Consider the following 22,366-nt stretch of genomic DNA (forward strand, 5'->3'; position numbering starts at 1 on the left):
GCTTGGTTTCCAGTTTCATGTAATTTTGTTGCTAGATGTTGCTACATGTTCTTACACTGGATTTAAGCTTACTTAGACTAAGGGATCGCCAGTTCATGACATTGATATTATTCATGTTGAACTACATATTTGTTGTGTTAGACACATGAATAGGGGCTTTGTATTGCCGAAATAGTTAGGTCCTCCCAGCAAATTCTGTATTGGAATAAAATAATCCTCTAATACTTGTGTGCTAATAATTGTGAAAGCTCATTTTCTTGCTACAAATTGCCAAAAATGTTAGTCAATTAAATCCAAAACCACAACAAAACTCTCACTGGGGTTTAAACTGGGTAAAGAAAATGATGTACTATGGTGACGAACAGCTGTTATGAATATTTAGTACTGAGAAAAAGTGGAACCTGGGTTTTTTGGAATTTGTAGCAAGAAAATGACCTCCTAAGGCTATCAGCAAATATTAGTGGGCTTAGATGAGCACCATATGTTGCTTGAACCACATTTAAACGGTACTCAAGTTCATTCCATTTCCACAAACGGTACACACATTGAACTCTGGTAAAGAAAGGTATTATTTTCTGTTTAATAAAATGATTAAATACCTCACAAATCGTTTGTTTTTCTTACTGTGACAATACAGAAATTACTTACAATTTTTCTGTTTTTTCGCTTTTTTTTACGATATGAAAAATTCTTGAATCTGTGAAGCATTATGGGGCAAACGGCATATTCATACGACAATTTGCTGCTTATCTATGAACTTTTAAAATGTGTCAAGGACTTTCCGGACATCCTGAATTTACGTGTAAGATACCAGTATTATTATAACTGGGAAAACAATTAGCTTGGAAAAAGACTCCTATTTCCTTTTCACCTCATTCTGTAACATAAAACAAATATTTCTACCAGAATAATACAGCTACTCTGTGTAACTCTGCACATTCCCAAAATGTATGACAACAATTCAACTACAGCAAAAGGTGTTTTCTCCAGTCATAGAACATGTTTTTAAAATACCTTTAGATGTTGAAGATGTCTTTGTGTCCATAGGCTCTGTTTTCTTAGATTCTTTAAAACCAAGTTCTGATTTTAATGCTAAACGTATAAACCTGTTACCTAAAATGTTAAAAGTAAAATCAATACATGAAGAAATAGCTTCGTGTTAGGAAAAACGAAAGAAAAGAATCGATAACATGTTGCATCTATTAAATATTTAATGCAAAAATCTTTAATTATAACAAGTGTTTGGAAAGTAAAGTAAAACATTTTATAAAACCAGAAATTTTTGCTGTTTTTAATTGGAGCAGGTTATTATTGTTTTTGCACAGCTAAAGTTTAAGTAGGAATGAGTTGTAATTGTTTATTTAACTACATTACATTTTTAATTTTTTGTTTCATGAACATACATTTTATTCTGCAACTTATTTAACATTATATGAGGTAAAGTTTTTCAATTTAAAAGCTTTAGTGAATCAATACTGTTAATTTATTAAGTGAAAATAGTTTTTTTTTTTTCCTATTTTACTCATATACATTAAAACATTTACTAATACTTAAATGGTTGGTTTGCTTCCCAGGTATGGAGTGCATAGGAACTGGCTAAATCAAAGTGCAAGGTGTATGAACCTGCTACTGAAGTCAATTTGCGAAAAGCGCAGTATCAGGTTCATTGATGTATGGAGTCATTGTAAACAGGATTGGATTGCTAGGGATGACCTGCATCTGAGCTCCATAGGGGTCAAAATGGTTAGTGGTTTGGTTTTAGAGGCTTCAGAAACAAAAAACTAAGTTGGAATGGGGGGCATGGTTTAAGGAGCAGAATTCGAAAGGGTACTAACTATTGGGATTTTAGTAGAAATGGAAATAGAGTGGCTAATAAGAGAAAAGATTTTTACAGTTGGGATTCAAATAATCGTGCAGCATTAAATAAAAGTAAGATGGGCTTACTTAAGGTTTTTTATACAAATACTCATAGTATTAGGAACAAGATGGAAGAATTGAAAAGCATAATAATAGACGAGAGGTAGGATATTATTGGAGTTACTGAGACATGGGCTACCGAAAGTGATGATGATTTATTATCTATTGTGCTGGATATAATTTGTTTAGACAAGATAGAGTAGGTAAAAGAGGTGGTGGGGTTTTATTTTATGTCAGAGACACTTGAACTTGCAATGAATTGGTAATTAATGATAAACCTAATGAGACTGATATGATTTGGCTGGAGTTGATGAGCAATAAGGGCAAAAAACTACGTTTAGGGAACATTTATAGGCCACCCAACTTAAGCCAGGGTCAAGATGAACAGATGTTTAGTATTATTAGTGAAATATTCTATCAAGGGGTCAGTCATCATAATGGGGGATTTTAATTTTCCAGGAATTGATTGGAATAATTTTTACCGTAGTAATAGCAGAGAAGAGGAATTTTGAAAGTAATTGGTGACTGTTTCTTAGATCAAATTGTAACTCAAGGTACTCGACAGGACGTAATTTTGGATCTAGTTTGCTGCGACATGGAAGGTTCTGTTCAGGGGTTATGTGTAGGGGAACACATTGGAGATAGTGACCACAACAGTATTAGGTTCTGGATTAAATTTGAAGTGTGCAAAGATGATAACAGGGTTCATACACTTTTGGTTAAAAAAAGTTCCCTGACTTTTCCAGGTTTTCCAGGTTGTTTTTTAGAAAATTCCAGGTTACTCGCTTCATTAAAAATTTAAGTTTAAATAGTAATATTTTCAAAATAATTAAAATTGTTTAAAGTAGCAATGCAGAAGAACTGAAACTTCTCCCCTTAGATTAAAAAAAAAAAAAAATTTGGATTTTTTTTCCTTTGTTTTCTCTGTCAAAATTTTAAGTTTTTTTTAAACATTTTGTTCAAAATTGTTTTAATTTGTTTACTATTTGTTGAAAACAGAGTACTTTCAACTTATTTTAGCGTTTTTTTTTTTTTTTTTGATGTCACGCGTAATATTATAGCGTTTTGCTGTAGTCCTGCAGCAACCTTTTAGCATCCGCTTTTGGTTTACAATACTTTTTATTTTCTTATAAGTAGGTTACACAAAACATATTGAGAAAAATGCAAAGCTAAATTTTAGTATAAATATAGTTAACTTGTTGCATCAATTGGCATACCATGTAATGCATAGTAACAAAAATCAACATCCGCCGATCATAGGCCAATGCCAATAATCTTTTTTTTTCCCACATATTAAAGGACGCTTACATTAAAATTTCAAATTTTCTTTTCCAGAAAGTATTAGTTAATTTTCAAAAATTCACAACTTTTTGCACATTTTAATGTTATTTTCAATGTTACTCATTGATATAAACATCCAATTCTGTTTCTGGAAGTTTAAGTCTACTTCCATTGTGCAAACGATCAAATATGGCGACAAAGTGAAAAATTTAAAATAATAAGTAGATTTTTGGATTTGTAGTATAAAAGTAGTAATAAATAATTAATAATCCTTAAAAGGATACAATAAAAGCAAAATAGTCAGTATTTAGCACATAAGAGTCTAAATCAATTAAAACAAAAAAATGTTATAAAGATTAAATTTGGCATTTTTCCAGAAAATAATTACAAATTATCCGGAAAAAAAGGCACAATTTGTGTTGTTTTCAATAGTTTGCATTGCAATTAACATCCAATGCCGTTTTCGGGAACTTAGGCATTTAAAAAGTCTTGTGTACTTCCATCTTGTGAATGACCAAATATGGCGGGTATGCCCAAAAATAAGAAATAACTTTTTTAATTTGTCGCATGAAGACAATTAAAAAATAATTAATCTTCATGAAACTACAATTCATTGAAAAGTTTTTATCACATTTGCGTCCGAGGCAGTGAGGAGAAGATTAAGTTTTAAGAACAAAATTTTTCATTTCTCAAGAAAATTATTTTAAATAACAATAGAAAAACAATTTGTAGACCATTTTTTGTTATTTTCATCAGTTTTCAATTAAAGAAAACATCCAATTCTGCTTTGTTTTTAGAAACTTAGGCATTTTAGGATTGTATCCACATCCATCTTGTGAATGACCAAAGATGGCGACTACGTTTCACACGTAGATGAAATGATTTTCCGATCAAAAAAAAAAAACTATTTTCCCCGATCGACCTTCCCATCTACAGGTTGTGCTTCCGAAGCAGTAAATTGTCTTCTCTCCTTTTGAGTTTGTGCATAATTGATGTTCACCTGATTTTTTTCCCCTTGGGAACTACTGAGAGCCAAAAATGGCGGCTGCTGAAGATTTTTTGGGTCGCCACTTTTTTCATTGCTTTAAAATTGTTACAATTTTTTTTAAATACATCGATAAAAATGAAGATTAGATCTCATAAAACCAAATTCCCTGGGAAAAAATTGGGAAAAGAAAAATTTTGGGGACACATTTGGAAAATTCCCTGACATTTTTGACTATGTCATTTTCCATGATAATTCCAAGTTTTCCCGGAGCGTACGAACCCTGAACCGAATAGAATGTTGTGGCAACCCATCTAAAACTTAAGGCAGTAGAAAGAAATGCGTTCCCCTCACTGACTCCATGCAAGAAAAACTTCGCTCTTTTGGCGCATTTTTCGTTGTGAAAAAAAAAAAAAAAAACGTTCATTTCTCGATCGCAGTTTTTAAGTGCCAGCGTCGGTTTAGATAAAAATTTACAATTTTTTTCGTGAAATCACAATAAAAACGAAGACTAGATCTCATGGTACTTAATTCCTTGAGAAAAAAATGGAAAAAAATTTTTGGAGGACAAAATTTGAAAACTCCCTGACTTTTCCCTGACATTTTTGACAGTGTCATTTTCCCTGACAATTCCCGGTTTTCCCGGAATTCCCGGAGCGTACGAACCCTGGATAATTTTAGGTTTGTGCCCAATTTCAGAAACACTAATTTTGTTACACTTAGGTAGAGCTTGAAAGAGGTTTTTTCGTCAGGATTGGAAAGTAGCGACGTAGATCAGCAGTGGACGGAATTTAAGGATAAACTTGCTAAAACAGTTGGGGATTATGTTCCATTTAGGAGAAAAGGTGTTAGTACCGAAATTTGGCCCATGTGGTTCTCCAGGGAGGCTAAAGAAGCTCTTAATTATAAGCAAGCCGCTTTTCGTCAGTTTAAAGAAACTGGTCAGAGTGCAGAGAGGCTCCAGCATGGTAAGGCAAGGCAAAATTTTAAGTATTTGGTACAGATTCAGAAAAGGGAATTGGAGCAAATGCTGGCAGATGACATTGATGGTAACCCTAAGAGGTTTTTTGCTTACGCTAATTCTGGGAAAGCTCGAAACAGTCAAATAGGGCCTTTGGTTGATGAGTATGGAAATTTAATCCAAAACGATAGGGATATTGCTAAATAACTTTTTTTCCAGTGTGTTTAATGATAACTGTATCTCAACAGTTGACACTAACAAGACACAAGCTTGATACAGCTTGATACAGCTTGATACAGCTTGAGGATTTTGTATTTTCCAGGGAGGAGGTTTCATTTCATTTGAAAAAGATTAAAGCAACTAAAGCTCCGGGACCAGACAATATTTATCCAAAAATTTTAGTTGAATGTGCAGAGGAATTAGTGGATGTTATTTTGAATATTTTCAATGCTTCTTATAACTCGGGGACAGTGCCAGAGGACTGGAAGCTGGCTAACATAACGCCACTCTTCAAGAAGGAGTCTAAAGGTAATGCCGGGAATTATAGACCTGTAAGTTTGACTTCAGTGATTTGTAAGATTTTCGAAACTTTGATCAAAATTAAGATCATGAAGTTCTTAGAGACTAATAGTCTGTTGACTAGTTTGCAGTATGGTTTCAGGAAAGGTAAATCTTGTACTACTAATTTACCCCACAGCAGAATACTACTAAATTTGCGACGTACGTTGCAGAACAGATGCCTCAGCTGCAGAACAATTCTGTTTAAATGTGACAGGAAAACTGACATATTTTCTGCAAAATAAAATTGCAATTTCAGAGAAATTTACACAGAAAATCTGCAGAAACCGCTGTGTCGAAAATCTGCAGAAACCGCGGTGTCCAAAATCTGCAGAAACTGCGGTGTCCAAAATCTGCAGAAACCGCTGTGTCGAAAATCTGCAGAAACCGCGGTGCCGAAAATCTGCAGAAACCACTGTGCCGAAAATCTGTAGAAACTGCAGATTTTCTACAAATATGTTCCAACTCAAGATAGAATTCTGCAGATTTCTTAAAATTAGAAAAAAATCTAAAATTCTCGCAAATTACGATAAAATAACAATAATATCTTGCAAATAACGATAATTTGGCGGAAAGCTCGCGATGTTGAATTCAATAAGTCCTTTGTAGGATTTTCCCAATCGATCTTCATCCACTGCAATTTCTGCCATACACGTACGTTTTAAAAACATGTCGACATTGAAACACGTCCATCACCGGAAATTGCGCGTCTTGTTTGAGATTTCAATCCCTTTGCATTCAGAAAATATTTAAATTATTTTTAAAGTTTTGAATTGTTTTATTATATGTAACCCAAACTCGACTCATTTTATTTATTATTTCAGTAATTTCTTTATTTAGTTATATTATTTTAATTGTTCCTTCATGCCATGCAAAATTAACCAAAAAAAAAATGTGGTTTGACACCTAGGTTCGAATTTTGATAAAATTTTGTATCTTTGCTCTTTCTATGCATTTTGGAAGGCGTATAAACTAGTTTTGGAGAATCTTAATCGGTTTAGGCTTGACATCCAGTTAAAGTTTTTTTGATTTTATAGTTTTCATAATCAACTAATTTTCCAAATTTAGTGCTCTTTAATTAATCATTTGGTTGAAAGCTGTGATGTTTCTTGAAATATCTCATTCCCACAAAAATAAATAGCAACAGTCCAGTTTAAAAAAAAAAACCTATATGAAACGATTTTTAATTTTGGCACCCAATTTGTGGAACTGTCACGTTTTTTCGCGTACAATGATTGAAGTACTTGCAGAACAATTTTGATCAAAGGATCTTACATTGCAGAACATCGTAATGTATTCTGCTTTGGGGCTAATTTATTGCATTTCTACGACAAGGATAGATCAGCTTTAGATAACATAAAATGTGTGGATGTTGTTTATATTGATTTTCAAAAAGCTTTTGACAAGGTACCGCATGTTTCTCTTCTCAGCAAGTTAGTTGACATAGGAATAGGAAGAAAAACTTTACTTTGGGTTAGAAATTGGCTCACTGGTAGGAAGCAAAGAGTAGTTGTGAGAGGAAATCATTCTAATTGGAGTGATGTTTTAAGTGGGGTTCCTCAGGGATCAGTTTTAGGGCCTCTTTTGTTTATTGTATTTATGAATGACATCAATGAAAATATTTCTGGAAGCATGAATTGTTTTGCTGATGATGTAAAAGTTATGGGGATCGTCGAAAATGAAGAACAAGTAAAACAGCTTCAAGCGGATTTAGATCATATTACTAAGTGGGCAGAAAAATGGGGTATGACAGTTAATGTAGGGAAATGTCAAGTGCTACACTTAGGTCATGGAAATAAGCGTATGAGATATCGTTTACAGGGTTCAGTCATAAATCAGGCAGAAAATGTTATGGATCTGGGTATCTTAATAAATCAGGACTTCAAGTTTAGTCAACAGTGTAGTATTGCTAGTAATAAAGCCAACAAAATGCTCGGGTTTATCAATATATCTATTTCAAACAAATCTAAGAAGGTTCTTCTGCTTTTATATAGGAGTTTAGTAAGACCTCATTTGGAATACGCTGTTCAGTTTTGGTCGCCTTATCTGAAGACAGATATTTTTGTACTGGAAAGGGTTCAAAGAAGGGTAACTAAATTAGTAAGGGGACTCTCAGATTTAGATTATGATACCAGACTTAATAGGCTTAACATGTATAGCCTGGAGCAAAGGAGAGTCAGAGTGGACATGATTCAGTTATTTAAATTTATGAAAACGAAAGTTGTAAATGGATTAAATTTTTGCGGGAAAAGCAGGACAAGGGGTCATTGTTTTAAGCTATTTAAATCTCAGGCTAACTTGGAAATTAGGAAAAACTACTACTTTAGCAGGGTCGTGGGCACTTGGAATAGCTTACCGGAAGAGGCGGTAATGAGCAAGGGGGTGGATGGCTTTAAGAGGGCCATTGATCTTCATTGGGGATTAATAAATTGACTAGGACCAGCCTAGCTGGGCCCAGAGCCTGTTGCTGGCCGTCACATTTGTATTTGTATTTGTATTGTATTTGTAATTTATGCCAATTGGCTTACGTTCTTCAATTTTGTTAATTATTAAAGTTGGAGTGGATTATTATAGTTATCTTGAGTAATTGTTAAAATGAAATCAAAAACTTTAAAAATTAAATATTAAGTTACTACATATTACGCATAGAGAGCGTTGATTTACTAAAGCGATAGTCTGACAACATTCTTTCTAAATAATCATTTTTAATCATGCATCAAAACCAATAAGTAATCATTTTTTCCCTCCCTCAGAATACAATGAGTATTTTCTTAGTGATTTTTGAAACATTGTGAGTAAATGTGCTTCAGTTAAACCTTAAGGCTTTAAATTTGTTTTCTTCAAGCACTAGACAATTTCAAAAAAATGAAAAAAATTAATAAAACCAATTTAAATCACAAATCAAATTCTAAAACAAGACAAAAATTACCCATGAAAGCGTTTCGTTTCCTCATAGCAACAACTGCTTCAGCATGTGTATTGAAGTCAACCTCACTGACTCCTGCAACACGACCAGCACCGTCACATTTCAATCTGATGCTTTTAGGTGTAATGCCCAACGGTTTAAAAAACTAAAAAATAAAATAAATTTCAAGTTATTTTCAATAGCTTAAAGTTTTTAGTTGAAAATTGTTTTCCAACCCAAGTAAGAATAACGAAAATAAGCATAAACTTGAACAAATTTGTCAAGTAATGCAATTAAAGAATCCAATAAATGTAAAGTGAAATGAATCAAGTATTTTGATTGGATACAACACTTACAAAAGTTCTGCTCTTAATTGTTATTTTAAAAATGTAAACAGATGAAGTTTACATGCAAAATATCAACAGCCAGTTGTGACATCCAGAGACAGCAGTTTTGTAATTATTATGGTCTCATCAGTCTCAAATAGTCAATAACTGAGCTGGAAGTAGATGTTCTCTCACTGAAGTTAAGATAACCAATAAACTTGTATCTAAAATAAACTTGACACACCAGCAAGAGACTGCAAGTAATGGCGTGGTGCATTTCAAAACTGAAAGCAAACGTTTAGGTAATAAGCAGTAGATTGGTGGTAACCTCAGCTTCAATGAGCGAAAAGCTGTCTCCAGCTCAGTAATTGGATATTCCAATCTGATGAGTCTATAAACTACAGTCATAAGCTGGGCAGTCAGTATATTGCATGTAGTTCTGCTTAAACCTGGCTTAAGAGCAGTAGCTTACTGCTTATTACTCAAGCTTTTACCTTCAATTTCCAGCTGTACCACACCATTGCAATTGGTCTCACACTGGTGTGTTGAAATGATTTTCGCTATCAGTTTGATGGTAAAATTGGCTTCAGTGAGAGAACATCATCATCCAACTCCGTCATTGACTACTCCAGATTGACACAAGGAAAAAACATCACGCAAGGAAAAACTGCAGTCTTCAGATGTCCTAACAGGGCTGTCACTATTTTGCATGTTGTTCTTCCATGGTTCTCTCTTGAGGGCAGTAATTTATCTTTATACATAAAGGGCTATTTCTGTCCGGATGTCCGGGGTAAACTTCAAAACTACTGGACGAATTTTAACCATTTTTCCACCATAGATAGCTACATTATCAGGGAGCAACTTAGGCTTTAATTTACTCCTTAAAAACTTAGTTTAAAAAAGTTATGATGGAACACAGTAAATTTCACGTACTTTCCCCATGAAAAGATTAAATATAAAACTCATTGTTGCCAAAATTCTTGGCCTAGCAACAGCAATATTAAAAGTTATCATAATGAAAATTTTAAATCAAGGCTTCTCTGGAGCAAGCATAACATTTACTGCTTTCTTAGGAATTGTATCCTCATCTTTATACATAAAGGGCTACTTCTGTCCGGTTGTCCGCGGTAAACTTCAAAACTACTGGACGGATTTTAACCATTTTTTCACCATAGATAGCTACATTATCAGGGAGCAACTTAGACTATAATTTATTAATTAAAAACTTAGTTTAAAAAAGTTATGTTGGAAAACAGTAAATTTCATGTAATTTCCCCACGTTATGATTAAACATAGAGTAAAGAAATATACGTAGAGAGGCCCGGTCTATGGTAAAAAGGAGATGAAATTGAAGCCCGAATTATGGGATACAGCGGTGCAATGATGGGTGGGGTTATGATAACGTTATCGCTTCGCGAGTACAGTTCTCATCAATCTGGCAAAGAGACCATATAAAGTAGCTGGCAGATTGGTTTGCATTTTAATTCATGTTTTAATGCAATTCCAAAAACGTGCTTCATGAACTTGCAACAATATCTAAGTTTAAATAAACAACCAATTGAGATTCAGTAATAGAATGTTTTGAATCAAGATGTATGGTAAAATGCTTAGCAAGAAGCTAACGATCTTGGATACAGCGATGCAACTTCTTGCTTCAATTTCTTAGTATAGCAGGGCCTCTCTATATAATTACTTTACTCTATGTGATTAAATATAAAACCCATTGTTACAAAAATTCGTTGCCTAACAACAGCAATATTAAAAGTAATCAAAATGAAAATTTTGACTAACTCTACGTTTGGAAACTCACTTTTTCGCACCCTGAGGGAAACATAGTAGAGAGCTTTTTTTTCTTTCTTTTTGTGTGTGTGTACTATTTAATTAAATGAAGCAAGCGCACTGTTTTTTTAGTGATCTTTGTTTTAGATAGTTCATATTTTGGAAATTCTTTAAATTTTTATATGCTTAAATTCGTGTTTTCTTTTCTAAATGAAACGAAAGAAAGTAGCGATTGTTTCTTACAATGATTACTGACCCAGGCAACGCCGGGTATTTTTGTTAGTAGTTACATAAAGTTTAATAGAAACATATCAGACTTTTAGTGTTTGAACCTCATGACAACAGCAAATATAGGAAATGTTCAAGTAGGGGGCGATTTTTTACTCTCAACTCTTTGAAACTAAATTTTCCTAAAATTTCCGAAGGAGTGTACTGAACCCATTCGCTTGCCTTTATGTAATCAAAGGTGTACTATAGTTGTGTTTCTTTCAAAAAATGTCAAGGGGAGCATTTGAGCATATCTCTAATATTATCTAAGATCGTCTAAAATTGAAGTTTTAGAACTTCAATTTCGAAAAAAAAAAATATTCTGGAAACTTCCGGACCCTATCCCCAGAGTAATAAAAGATGGGTTACTCTCTTCTCCTCAGATTAAGGATTGCATTTTCAAGACTTTAATTCCTTTTGAATTCCTGGAAAGAGCTCCCTACTCCTAACATCATTGAAGGTTATGTAAAATTGCTGTTTTTAGATCTTAACTATCAAAAATATACATGAAGAACATTCCTCTATCTTGCTCAAGGAGGGGGAAATCTTCCCATGACCCTTCCCTTGTATCCGTCCTTGCCTCATGAACCTAAATCAAGCGTGGTTGTATGAAATGACCGTGAAACTTGTTGTGCTTGTGAACACAAAATGAAATTAGGCATTTTTGGATGCATTTTGTTGTTTTTTCCCAGTAAAATGTATTAAACAAAAACCATTTGTACTCCCCCCCCCCTCCTCCTCCAAAAAAACTCAAATGACAGGTCTGTTAACATTTGGCTGAAATCAGATTTTTCATAACTTAAATTTTTAAAAAACTCATTGAAATTTTTAAAAATTCAGGCTTTTAAAAAAAAATTCAGTAAAAAATATGGTTTTATTTAAACCTTGAAAAGTATGTGATATTTAGCAGAAATTAATATGTGTTCAGTGGTATAAATGAATTGTTTTCTCATATAGTCATCCTTACATATAAACAATTTTTTTAAATGTTTGTGTCCTTAAAAATGCAAAAATGTTTCTATCGATATTTAGGTTGATGCTGGGGAAAACAAACTTTTCCGATTCACAGCAACTTTTGAAGAGTTGAAATTTCTCACAGCATCTTAATCTACCTTTATTAACATTGATATACAGGGTGAGTTTGATCGAATATGCCATACGAAAGGGGGTGATAGAAGAGCCCAAGCGGAGCATAAAACCACCCATTATCGTGTCCGATCCTTAACCGTAACAGAGTTATGGGAGATATAAGGTAATGAGTAAAAAACAAAATTTTGAGAAAGCGATTAATTTCTGAGATTCCTATAGGACCTACTCACAAAACAAGTACATATTTGGAAAGAGCAGACTAAATTCGACAAAATGACACTTTTCCCATCAAGATAGTCGCATTTTACAGCGAGCTACAAGCTTTAAAACATTGGATACACTCAGATTTGAAATGGTACCAAAGTTTTCGATCAACATTTTCAAAAACATTCGTATGAGCTACAATCGGGCTAATCTAGCAAAAACTGGCCCATTTCTCTAGCTTTCAGATAATAAAAGAATAAATCATATTGGGCTTCAAGTTCAGCAGAAATTCAGGCTTTTGTTTGAAACAATAAAAATTTGCATTCATTGAAAAAGGAAAACCAGCGAAGAGTAGCACTTTTCTGTTGGAAATTTTCTGCTTCAAGTAAACATGTTGCTTTCTTTAAATAATAGTTTTAGCAATTTATTAAGTGAAAAAGCACATGAGATAACAATAAGTAGAAAAAAAAGAAGTATTACTTTCCCGTGCTTTTCACAGAGGAAAAATCAATAATAAAAGAGTTACACTAACATCACTTCAAAATTTACAATTGATGCTGAAATCGGTCGCCGCCACACCTGATACGTGCCCTTGGCTTTTCACCAACGGGAACAACTGTTGCTCTAAGTGAAATTTCATTTTTTAGTTTTACTACTGCTCCATCAAGCCAGTTGCGCTATTCTTGCAATATATCATACAGTACTTCTTGTTTTAAGATTCCCCAAAGAAATCCATTGGCGTCAGGTCTGGCGATCTAGGTGGCTAAGGAATGGGACAGATACAACCAATCTATTGGGGATACCGTTCAGTAAGAAAGTTCCGAACAGCATTTGAAAATGAACATGGTTACAATCGTGTAGGAAAATACAAATACAAATGTGACAGCAACAGGCTCTTGGCCCAGCTAGGCTGATCGTAGTCAATTTATTAGTCCCCAATGAAGATCAATGGCCCTCTTAAAGCTATCCACCCCCTTGCTCATTACCACCTCTTCTGGTAAGCTGTTCCAAGTGCCCACAACCCTACTAAAGTAGTAGTTTTTCCTTATTTCCAGGTTAGCCTGAGATTTGAATAACTTAAAACAATGACCCCTCCTCCTGCTTTCAATTGAAAAATCTAATCTATTCTGCTCTCTTCGAACCAGGAAAGGGACCAGAATCACGGTTCTGCAGATGTTTAGGTGTATGTGCGGGATCGAGTAGTGGAAAGCCCAAGTGTGAGTTCATGCACGATTGCTAGAGAAGGTGAACTTTTACAAAGTAAAGTTATGAAAACATTGCATGAAAACAAGTATCACCCTTACTACTTCACACTAATACAAGGATTGCGTAATTCTGATTTAGAAAAGCGGGTGACATTGTGCAGATAGCTACTAGCCTAAGACATTGAAGGCTAATCATAGGCAATTTACTAGTCCCCAATGAAGATCAATGGCCCTCTTAAAGTTATTTGGAAATTTAAATTAACTTTTCTGCAGAAATTCTAAAGATTTCTGTGAAATATCTGCAGATTTCCAACAAATATCTTCCATTTCAAGGTAGAATTTTGCTGAATTCTGCAGAATTCTTTCAATTAGAAGAAAATCTAAAATTCTTGATACGATAATTCGGCGGGAAACTCACGAAAAACGTTGAATTCGATAAGTCATTTGTAGGAACTTTAGGTTTACTTTGAACTTGAAGAAATTTGCTTTGAAGAAATCTGCAGAATTTGTGAAAAATTCTATCTTGAGTTGTAAGATATTTATAGAAAATCTGCAGTTTCTGTGCAAAAATTATGTATTCTAAATCTGAAAAGATTCCGGTTTTTCTAGTGATTTTTAGTTCCCCTTTTCTTTATTTTTCCCTAACGATCTTCATCCACTGCAATTTCCCCCGTAAATGTATGCTTTGGAAACATGCCAACTAGTGGCGTAGCTAGACCCGACTTTCGGGGGGGGGTTACTTCTTTTATATATATATATATATATATATATATATATATATATATATATATATATATATATATAAAATATATATATATATATATATATATATATATATATATATATAATCGCTTGGAATTTTTTCCTTTTCTTCTTTTTTTTTCTTTCACTTCTCTCTTCTTTTTCTCTTTTTTTTTTGAGACTAACTTTTCGGGGGGGGTTTGTCCCCAACCCCCCCGCTTAGCTACGCCCCTGATGCCAACATTGAAACATGTCCATCGCGGGAAAATTGCGTGACTTATTTGAGATTTCAATCCAGTGCATTCTGAAAATTTCAATTATTTAGAAAGTTTTGAAGGGTTTTATTTATATACTGCCACACCTAACCTCGATTCATTTTATTTAATATTTTAGTAATTTATTTGTCCATTAACATTATTTTAATTGCTCCTTCATGCCATGTAAAATTAACCAAAAAAAAAAACATGATTTGACACCTAGGTTCGGTTTTTTATAAAATGTTGTATCTCTGCTCTTTCTATGCATTTTAGAAAGCATATAGAATGTTTTTGGAAAATTGGAGAATCTCAAATGGTTTAGAATTTATAGAAATGCATAGCAACAGTGAAGTTTTAAAAACTGAAAAAAAAAAAAATAAATAAAAATGCTTCTATATGAAACAATTGTGATTTAGGGCTCCTGATTTGTGGAAAAGGTCACGTTGGTTGCATGTGTATACAATGCTTAAAGTACTTGCAGAATAATTGTGATCAAATGATTTTACGTTCCAGAACATCGTCAAGTACATGAAATACACCGCCAGCTCAGTCAATTCCAGTTGAGGACTGCAGCTTGGTGCTTATTAGCACTCATCAGCCCGGCATAGAAAAGTGACTGAGCTGGAGGTAGAAAACCTCTTAAGGAAGCACAGAGTGCCAAACAAATTGGTGGCTAATACAGAGTTAGCACTATCCAGATGAGAGATCGAAGCAATGGTTCGGTTCAACTCGAAGAATGAAGGCAAGGCAGGTATATTCAGTAAGTTACCCGGCTGATGAGTGTTAATAAACACGAAACTGCAGTCCTCGGCTGGAATTGACTGAGCTGGCCGTGTATATCATGTATTTGTGCTATAGGGTGGTAACTTACTGAATATATCGTCAAGTATTCTGATTTGGGGCCTGCAGCATCCATTTCGAAAACCCCTAATTTAATATAATTCCATAAAATGTGCTCAATTTTTATAAACTGTGCTAGAGTGATCAAAGGTACAAGTTTCTCTTAACAAAAGAAAATTCCAAAATGCCAGAAAATCTCGGGCTAATCAACTAAGCATAGCTTTTCATAGTTGCAAGACAATTTCTACTGTTCTACGTTAAAATTAATACTACTTACATCAATTACATCTTGCTCTTTAGTTTCATAATCTAATCCTCGCATCTGTACTGTATGAGATTGTGATGAAAAACATCTTGAAAAGAAAGTATTTTCAGGAACACATTTATCTAAAAATAATTTAAATAGATTAATATACTATTATATAAAAACACATATAGAATAAAACCACTCTTAAAATATCTATAAAAGTCATCTAGTCAAGTCTATCAGACAACTCAAAGGATTCATGCCAGTGGCGGATTCAGACTATAATTTTTGGAAGGGGAGAATGACTAATGGATAGGGGGGAAGGGGGTTCACTAACTAAAATAAAATGAAAAAATAGGGAAATATTTGAAGCATGTCATTTATTTCTATTTAATTATTTTTTTGAGTAATGTGTGTGACTAAAATAGTTTAAATGATAGTTTAGTGCTTTGAGTAGAAAGAATGGGATAGGGAGGAATTAGGACAGTGGCAAACATAGAATTTACTGTGCTCCCCCCCCCCCCCCCCCATGCAGGTTATAGCTTGCATCACACTTTTCTATTTTTGTTTCTTTTTTTCTCATTTTAAATTTGTTATCAGCACGTGACCCTTTTATCGATGTTATACTCACAATTAAAATTTAATGAATGCATGCCTCTAAACAAACAATGATTACCTCACAAAAACATTAAATATTTTTCCATAGTCTGACATAACTTCCTTTTAGAAGAAAAACTTTTGAAAGACTGCAGCATTAAAATTTAAATTTTTCCTCTTTCAAACCTCCTATCAAAAAAATTTTTTTGTGCTTTTTTTCCCACTGAGCATTTTTGATTTCGTAAACAATAAATTGTTTTTACAGATTCATAAATATGTGCAAAAAAATTAGGCTATTTAAACATTTGAGACATTCCGATAATTTAGAGTACTAAAAACTTAGGGGACTTGATACACCTGTAACAAAAGTATTCAAAAATTCCATTATTGATTTAGAAAATTAATTTGCATTATCCATAACTCTGAAAAAGGATAGGAAATCAACTATGGTCAAGTGAGGGCAATAAGCAATTTGTGATTGCTTGATATTGAGCTTCCAAAGAGATGCAAATCCAATGTTTTAGACTTAGAAAAAAATGCTTCATGGCATCAGGGCTGATCCTAGCAGGTGTGCAGCGTGTGCTCCGCACACGGGCGGCCAAAGTAAAGGGCGGCCACAGGCTGCATCATATAGTACTTTTAATCAAGCAAATTCCTCAAGAATTTCTCACAAAATAAATAATAATAAGTCGAATACATATGCTGAGTTTTAAATGTTCAATTATCAAAGTATGTGTCGATTTCCCGACTGCATAGCATAGTTTAAGCAAAATAGAATGTTAGGGAACATTGTGTTTGTCCATTTATATATACTCTTAACACATATGCTTCATTTGGTTGCAAAATTTGTGACAGGACTAGTAATCAGGCACGGATACAGGAGAGGGGAAATGCCCTCCTCCTGAAGCATGAAAGGGTGCCTTCTAAAAGCAACACCGAGGGCGGCTACTAATGTTCACCCCCCAAGCTGTTATAGACCTAAACAATGAAGACAGATTTTATTTATAAAAAAAAGCTATAGGGTGGACAGGGGCACGTTTATGCGCTGTGCACGTTTACGCAGTGCCCCTTTTCCGAAACGAGTTATAACTGGAGATCCAACAGTCATACCAAATTGATGCTACTCCCTAGCAAATATTCTCACAAGTTTTTGAACATCAGTCGAGCTTCAGTTCAGCATGCAGATAGAAAAATCTGTTTTCTACCAAGCTGAGTAAATTTTGTGTTGAACGTTTTGAAGCTTATTGTGAATAAATAATACACAGTTAAGAACAAATAAATATATAAAAACTATCAGAATTTTATCTTTTTTTGAGTTGTGTATTTGTATGGACAGAAAAATTATGAGATTTTTTTGCACGTTAAAAATAAATCCAAACTTGCCGACGGGGCACGTTTACGCATTTTCATCGGGGCACATTTACGCACGTTCTTACTGTTTCTTGTTACTCTGTCTTACTTCAAAACAGGGCCTGGACACTTTTTTCGCTCTGTACTGTTTCAAACCTTTAATATTTTTATGTTATTTGGTTTTGAAAATCACCATTCTATGATTCCAGGCTTAGAAGGCTAAAAATGTACAGTCTTGAGCAAAGAAGAGACCGAGGGGACATGATTCAGTTGTTTAAATTTATTAAAATTAAAGATGTTACGGGGCTGAAGTTTAGCACTGAAAACAGGACGAGGGGTCATTGCTTTAAGCTATTTAAATCTCAGGCTAACATGGATATTAGGAAAAATTATTATTATAGCAGGGTAGTGGAACCTTGGAACAGCTTACCGGAAGAGGTGGTAGTGAGCAAGGGAGTAGATAGTTTTAAGAGGGTCATCGATCTTCACTGGGGATTGTAAATTGACTAGGACCAGTCTAGCTGGGCCCAGAGCCTGTTGCTGGTCGTCACCTTTGTATTTGTATTTCTAATTAAGTAACATATTTGTATCTTATGCTTACAATCATAGTGTTGTCTTCATGCCTATAAAATGTTCTTTAATTAATTGTGTATAATTTTCTTATTATTAAAATGCTTTAAGATAAATAAAACATTTAAATTTGGTTAAATATTTCATACACTTACTCCTTGCTAGGATTTTTATTATGCGCAAACTTGCCACGCGCTCGGGGCAAGTTTACGCAAACGACTTGAACTTTAAAAAAAAATTTTACAGTTAAAAGCACAAGCTGCGCATCAACTGAATATACGAATTTTGAGTCCATTAACTGCTTCATACAACCACAATGTTTAAAATTTCCTCTGTTAAAACATTTTAATTAGAAAATTCATTGAAAAAAATTCCCCTAAACAAGCCCTGGTCTACCCTACTGATTCAATACTCTCGCAAGCATTTCAAACAACAAACTGTGTTCAACAATCATGGAAGCATAGAGGGAAAGTGGAAAATTGCGACTCCCCTGAAAGTCAAACATATATGAATGACGAACTAAAATTTTGTAATTTTCCCCCTTTACGTCAACTTTTTTCTAATTAAAATCCCGAATGAAGTACCCAGTTTCAGATCATGTAGGAGGACAGGGCACTTGCCCCGGGAAGCAAATTTAAATATGGCTCCAAAACGAAGATCCAAAAGGATGCCATGACCTCCTTGACAAAACTAACGAAGGCTTATAATTGCGTTTCTAGGATTTTAATGTCGGAAAATTTCTCTGGTTGAACCATCAATCTTAAGGACCCAATTAAGTCTCTGATTCCCCCCTTCCACCTTAACTTAATCAAATATAGCCTAAAAATGTTGGCCCCAAAATCCAAAATGTGTTTTCAGAAGACAGACTTTTCTAATGTCATCAAAAATTGCTTAATGACCTTTTTCGGATTTCTTTTTCGAAACTTTTGCGATGGAGGGTCCCGAAATCCATTTGCAAACATTACTACCAAAGGCAGTCTCCATTAGCGTCTTTAGAGAGGCCCCCTAATCCCACCCCCTCCGACGTAACGCATTGAAAAACACTAAAATCGCGTTTTTCAAACATCAGTTTTAAGAACTTCGGATCCTCCTTTTCTCCAACGCAATCAGTATACCTCAAAATTTCATTTTTAGATGGTTCCGTGGAGCCATAGCTTCCTGCCTAAACTAGCCTGAAATCGACTTCAGTTTCAAAAAAAAAAAAAAAAACAGTTCATGAGGGCAAAATGAACCTTGGCCCGCTCTTAGTCCCATTGTTATCAAACAATACTTAAAATACGATTTTGGGACTTCAATTTCCTAACAATTCCGAAGAAGAACTTTCAGGCTTAGGTAACTTTTCACGACCCTAGGGCATACCCATCTATCGTGGAGGTGAGGTGGACAAGAAGTCTATAGTTGTATTTTTCAGGTATTAATATCGAAAATTATCCGAAAGATCCTGAGAAGCTTCCCAGTTTCGTTAACGTCACCAAAGATAGTTGAAAATTTTGCATTTAGAAATATCCGCTTAAGAGCCCCAAAACCTTTCCTTCCCAAAAATAGTCTATAATGGATTTCAGTTCCGAAAAATATTTTGGTTTGGAATATTTTCACGTTTCCCCTATCGTTTTCAAATGTAACTAAAAATGGGTTTTTGAAACAATAGTGCCAAGAAATTACCGGAGGAAAGCCGTCAGCTTCCCTACTGTCGCCAAAGACAGCTTTAATTTGTGTTTTAAACTTCAATTTCGAAAACTTTCAATGAGAGACGATTGAATCTCCCTCCTTCTTGCAACATCAGTAAAGGTAACCCAAAATTGCGTGTTTAAAACTTCAGTTTCAGAAAATTTTCGGGAAGACCACCAGTCCTTCCTAAGCTACGGTCACAAAAAATAGCTTCAAATTGATTTCAATTTTGAAAGAATTTTAGGAAAGAACTCCAACATTACTTTCCCCTGAAGTCTTGAAAAAGTTCCTAAAATTGCGATATTTGATGTAAATTTCGAAAAAATTTCCATGCATCTTGAATATACCCGACTCTTTTGTCCTTACAACCGAACATAACCAAGGATTAACTAAAACTATTTTTCAGACCCCAATTTCGATAATTTTCTCGGAGTATTCCTCCTCCCCTAATCCACCCCTCCTTCTCCCCCACCCACTAAATGCATTTTTACGACTAGTACATTTTTGGTATCTATATTTATATTACTTTCTTCAAAGATATAATTTGTACTTAAGGAGTTTCTTACCATAACCATACTTTTCTTCCTTTTTATAAGTTCATCATTCTCCTGTTTTTTTTTTTTTTAATTAGAACTTGGTTTAGAAATTTGAAGAAAGATTCATATAGACGTTAAAGATTAGTCGAAATAAGCAATTATTCTTGAGGGGCGGCACATTAGGTCTTTGCACACGAGTGACTGACACCCTAGAATCGGCCTGCATGGCATTCCAAAAGGATTTCCTCCCAGTCAAGAAAGCATGCACAGAAACTTTACATTTTAAAAAACATTATTTTAACAGCTTGAGGATTTTATGTTTTCCAGGGAGGTTCTATTTCATTTGTAAAAAAAAAAAACAACTAAAGCTCCGGGACCAGATAATATTGAAAAATGTTTTCTAGTTGAATATGCAGAGGAATTAGTGGATTTTATTTTAAATATTTTCAATGATTTTTATAACTCAGGGACAGTGCCAGAAGATTGGAAGCTGGCTAACATAACGCCAGAAAGGGTCTAAAGGTAATGCAGGGGATTATAGACCTGTGAGTCTGACTTTAGTGGTTTGTAATGTAAAAATTACATTTCTATGACAAAGTTACCATGGCTTTGGACAATAAGAAGCCTGTAGATATTGTTTACATTGATTTTCAAAAAGCTTTCGATAAGGTACCGCATGTTGCTCTACTTAGCAAATTAGCTGATATAGGAATAGGAGGGAAAACTTTCATTTGGGTAAAAAACTGGCTGACCGGAAGAAACAAAGGGTGGTTGTAAGGGGAAATTATTCAAATTGGAGTGAGGTCTTAAGCGGGGTTCCTCAAGGATCAGTGTTAGGGCCTGTTTTGTTCATTGTCTTTATGAACGATATTCACAAAAATATTTCTGGGAACATGAATTGTTTTGCTGATGATGTCAAAGTTATGGGGACTGTAGAGAATGAAGAACAAGCAAATCAGCTGCAAGAGGATCTAGATCATACCACGGAATGGGCTGATAAATGGGGCATGGCTGTTAATGTTGGGAAATGTCAAGTGCTACATTTAGGGCATGGAAATAAGTGTACAAGTTATTATTTGCAAGGTTCAGTCATTAGTCAGGCAGACAAAGTTACTGATCTGGGGGTTTTAATAAGTCAGGATTTAAAGTTTAGCCAACAGTGAAGCATTGCTAGTAACAAAGCCAATAAGATGCTTGGGTTTATCAATAGATCTATTTCAAACAAATCTAAAGTTCTTCTGACCTTATATAGAAGTTTGGTAAGACCCCATTTGGAGTATGCTGTTCAGTTTTGGTCTCCTTATCTTAAGAAAGATATTAATGTATTGGAAAGGGTTCAAAGGCGGGCTACAAGGCTAATAAATGGACTTTCCCTCTTAGATTATGATTCCAGGCTTAGAAGGCTAAAAATGTACAGTCTTGAGCAAAGAAGAGACCGAGGGGACATGATTCAGTTGTTTAAATTTATTAAAATGAAAGATGTTACGGGGCTGAAGTTTAGCACTGAAAACAGGCCAAGGGGTTATTGTTTTAAGCTATTTAAATCTCAGGCTAACATGGATATTAGGAATATATTAATTCACATTCGTATTTGTTTTACTTGACCGAACAAGTTTTTTTCCTCTTCTCTTTCCCATAAAAATGTATAAAATATCATGCATCTATGTCAGTTAACGAATAACACATGAACATTTTTAGTTTTATAGAAGTTTTTAAGTCATTTTTGAATGACTTACTTAATGAAACACTGCAGCGATTCTGATTCCTACTTCCAGAAGTAAGAATTCCTTTGAGATGTCGAACAATCTTAAACATTTTGTTTATTTTTTACTTAAAGGCTTTATTAAAGAAAAATTTTAAACATCAACATGTTAAAATGGGCCAAAACGCGTGTTTTTGTTTGTTTAGATTTTAAAGCTGGAGCATGCCGGAGTTCACGGTTCCAGTTTTGTTTTGGACCGATTTTCGCTGCTCTTCAATGCTTAGAAAACATTTCAGTTAAAAAAATAAGGTTCTTTGAAATTTATTCCGCTAGAAAATTGAATTTTAATCAACTTTTTTCTATTCTTCGAAGTGTGCTATT

General features: G+C 34.2%; 1 protein-coding gene across 1 annotated transcript; it reads right to left on the minus strand.

Moving 5' to 3' along the window:
* Positions 1–872: 872 nt before the first annotated feature.
* On the minus strand, positions 873–22,208 carry LOC129226848 (heterogeneous nuclear ribonucleoprotein F-like). Its single transcript, XM_054861477.1, has 5 exons — positions 22,020–22,208; positions 15,593–15,702; positions 8,632–8,773; positions 1,015–1,113; positions 873–877 (listed from the first exon to the last, which is right to left on the minus strand). The coding sequence occupies exons 1-5, from the start codon at positions 22,096–22,098 to the stop codon at positions 873–875; spliced, it is 435 nt and encodes a 144-aa protein (XP_054717452.1). The 5' UTR covers positions 22,099–22,208.
* Positions 22,209–22,366: the final 158 nt, after the last annotated feature.

Source organism: Uloborus diversus, chromosome 7 (genome assembly GCF_026930045.1).
Source record: "Uloborus diversus isolate 005 chromosome 7, Udiv.v.3.1, whole genome shotgun sequence".
In the NCBI taxonomy this organism is placed as follows: domain Eukaryota; kingdom Metazoa; phylum Arthropoda; class Arachnida; order Araneae; family Uloboridae; genus Uloborus; species Uloborus diversus.

Bases quoted from the DNA above. Each gene is read 5' to 3' on its own strand.
- LOC129226848 (XM_054861477.1), bottom strand. From the start codon at position 22,098: ATGTTTAAGATTGTTCGACATCTCAAAGGAATTCTTACTTCTGGAAGT. The intron at 8,774-15,592 runs GTAAGTAGTATT...TTTATTTTTTAG, and splicing joins AAGAGCAAGATGTAATTGAT to TTTTTTAAACCGTTGGGCAT. The intron at 1,114-8,631 runs GTAATTTTTGTC...TTAACATTTTAG, and splicing joins GAAACGAAACGCTTTCATGG to GTAACAGGTTTATACGTTTA.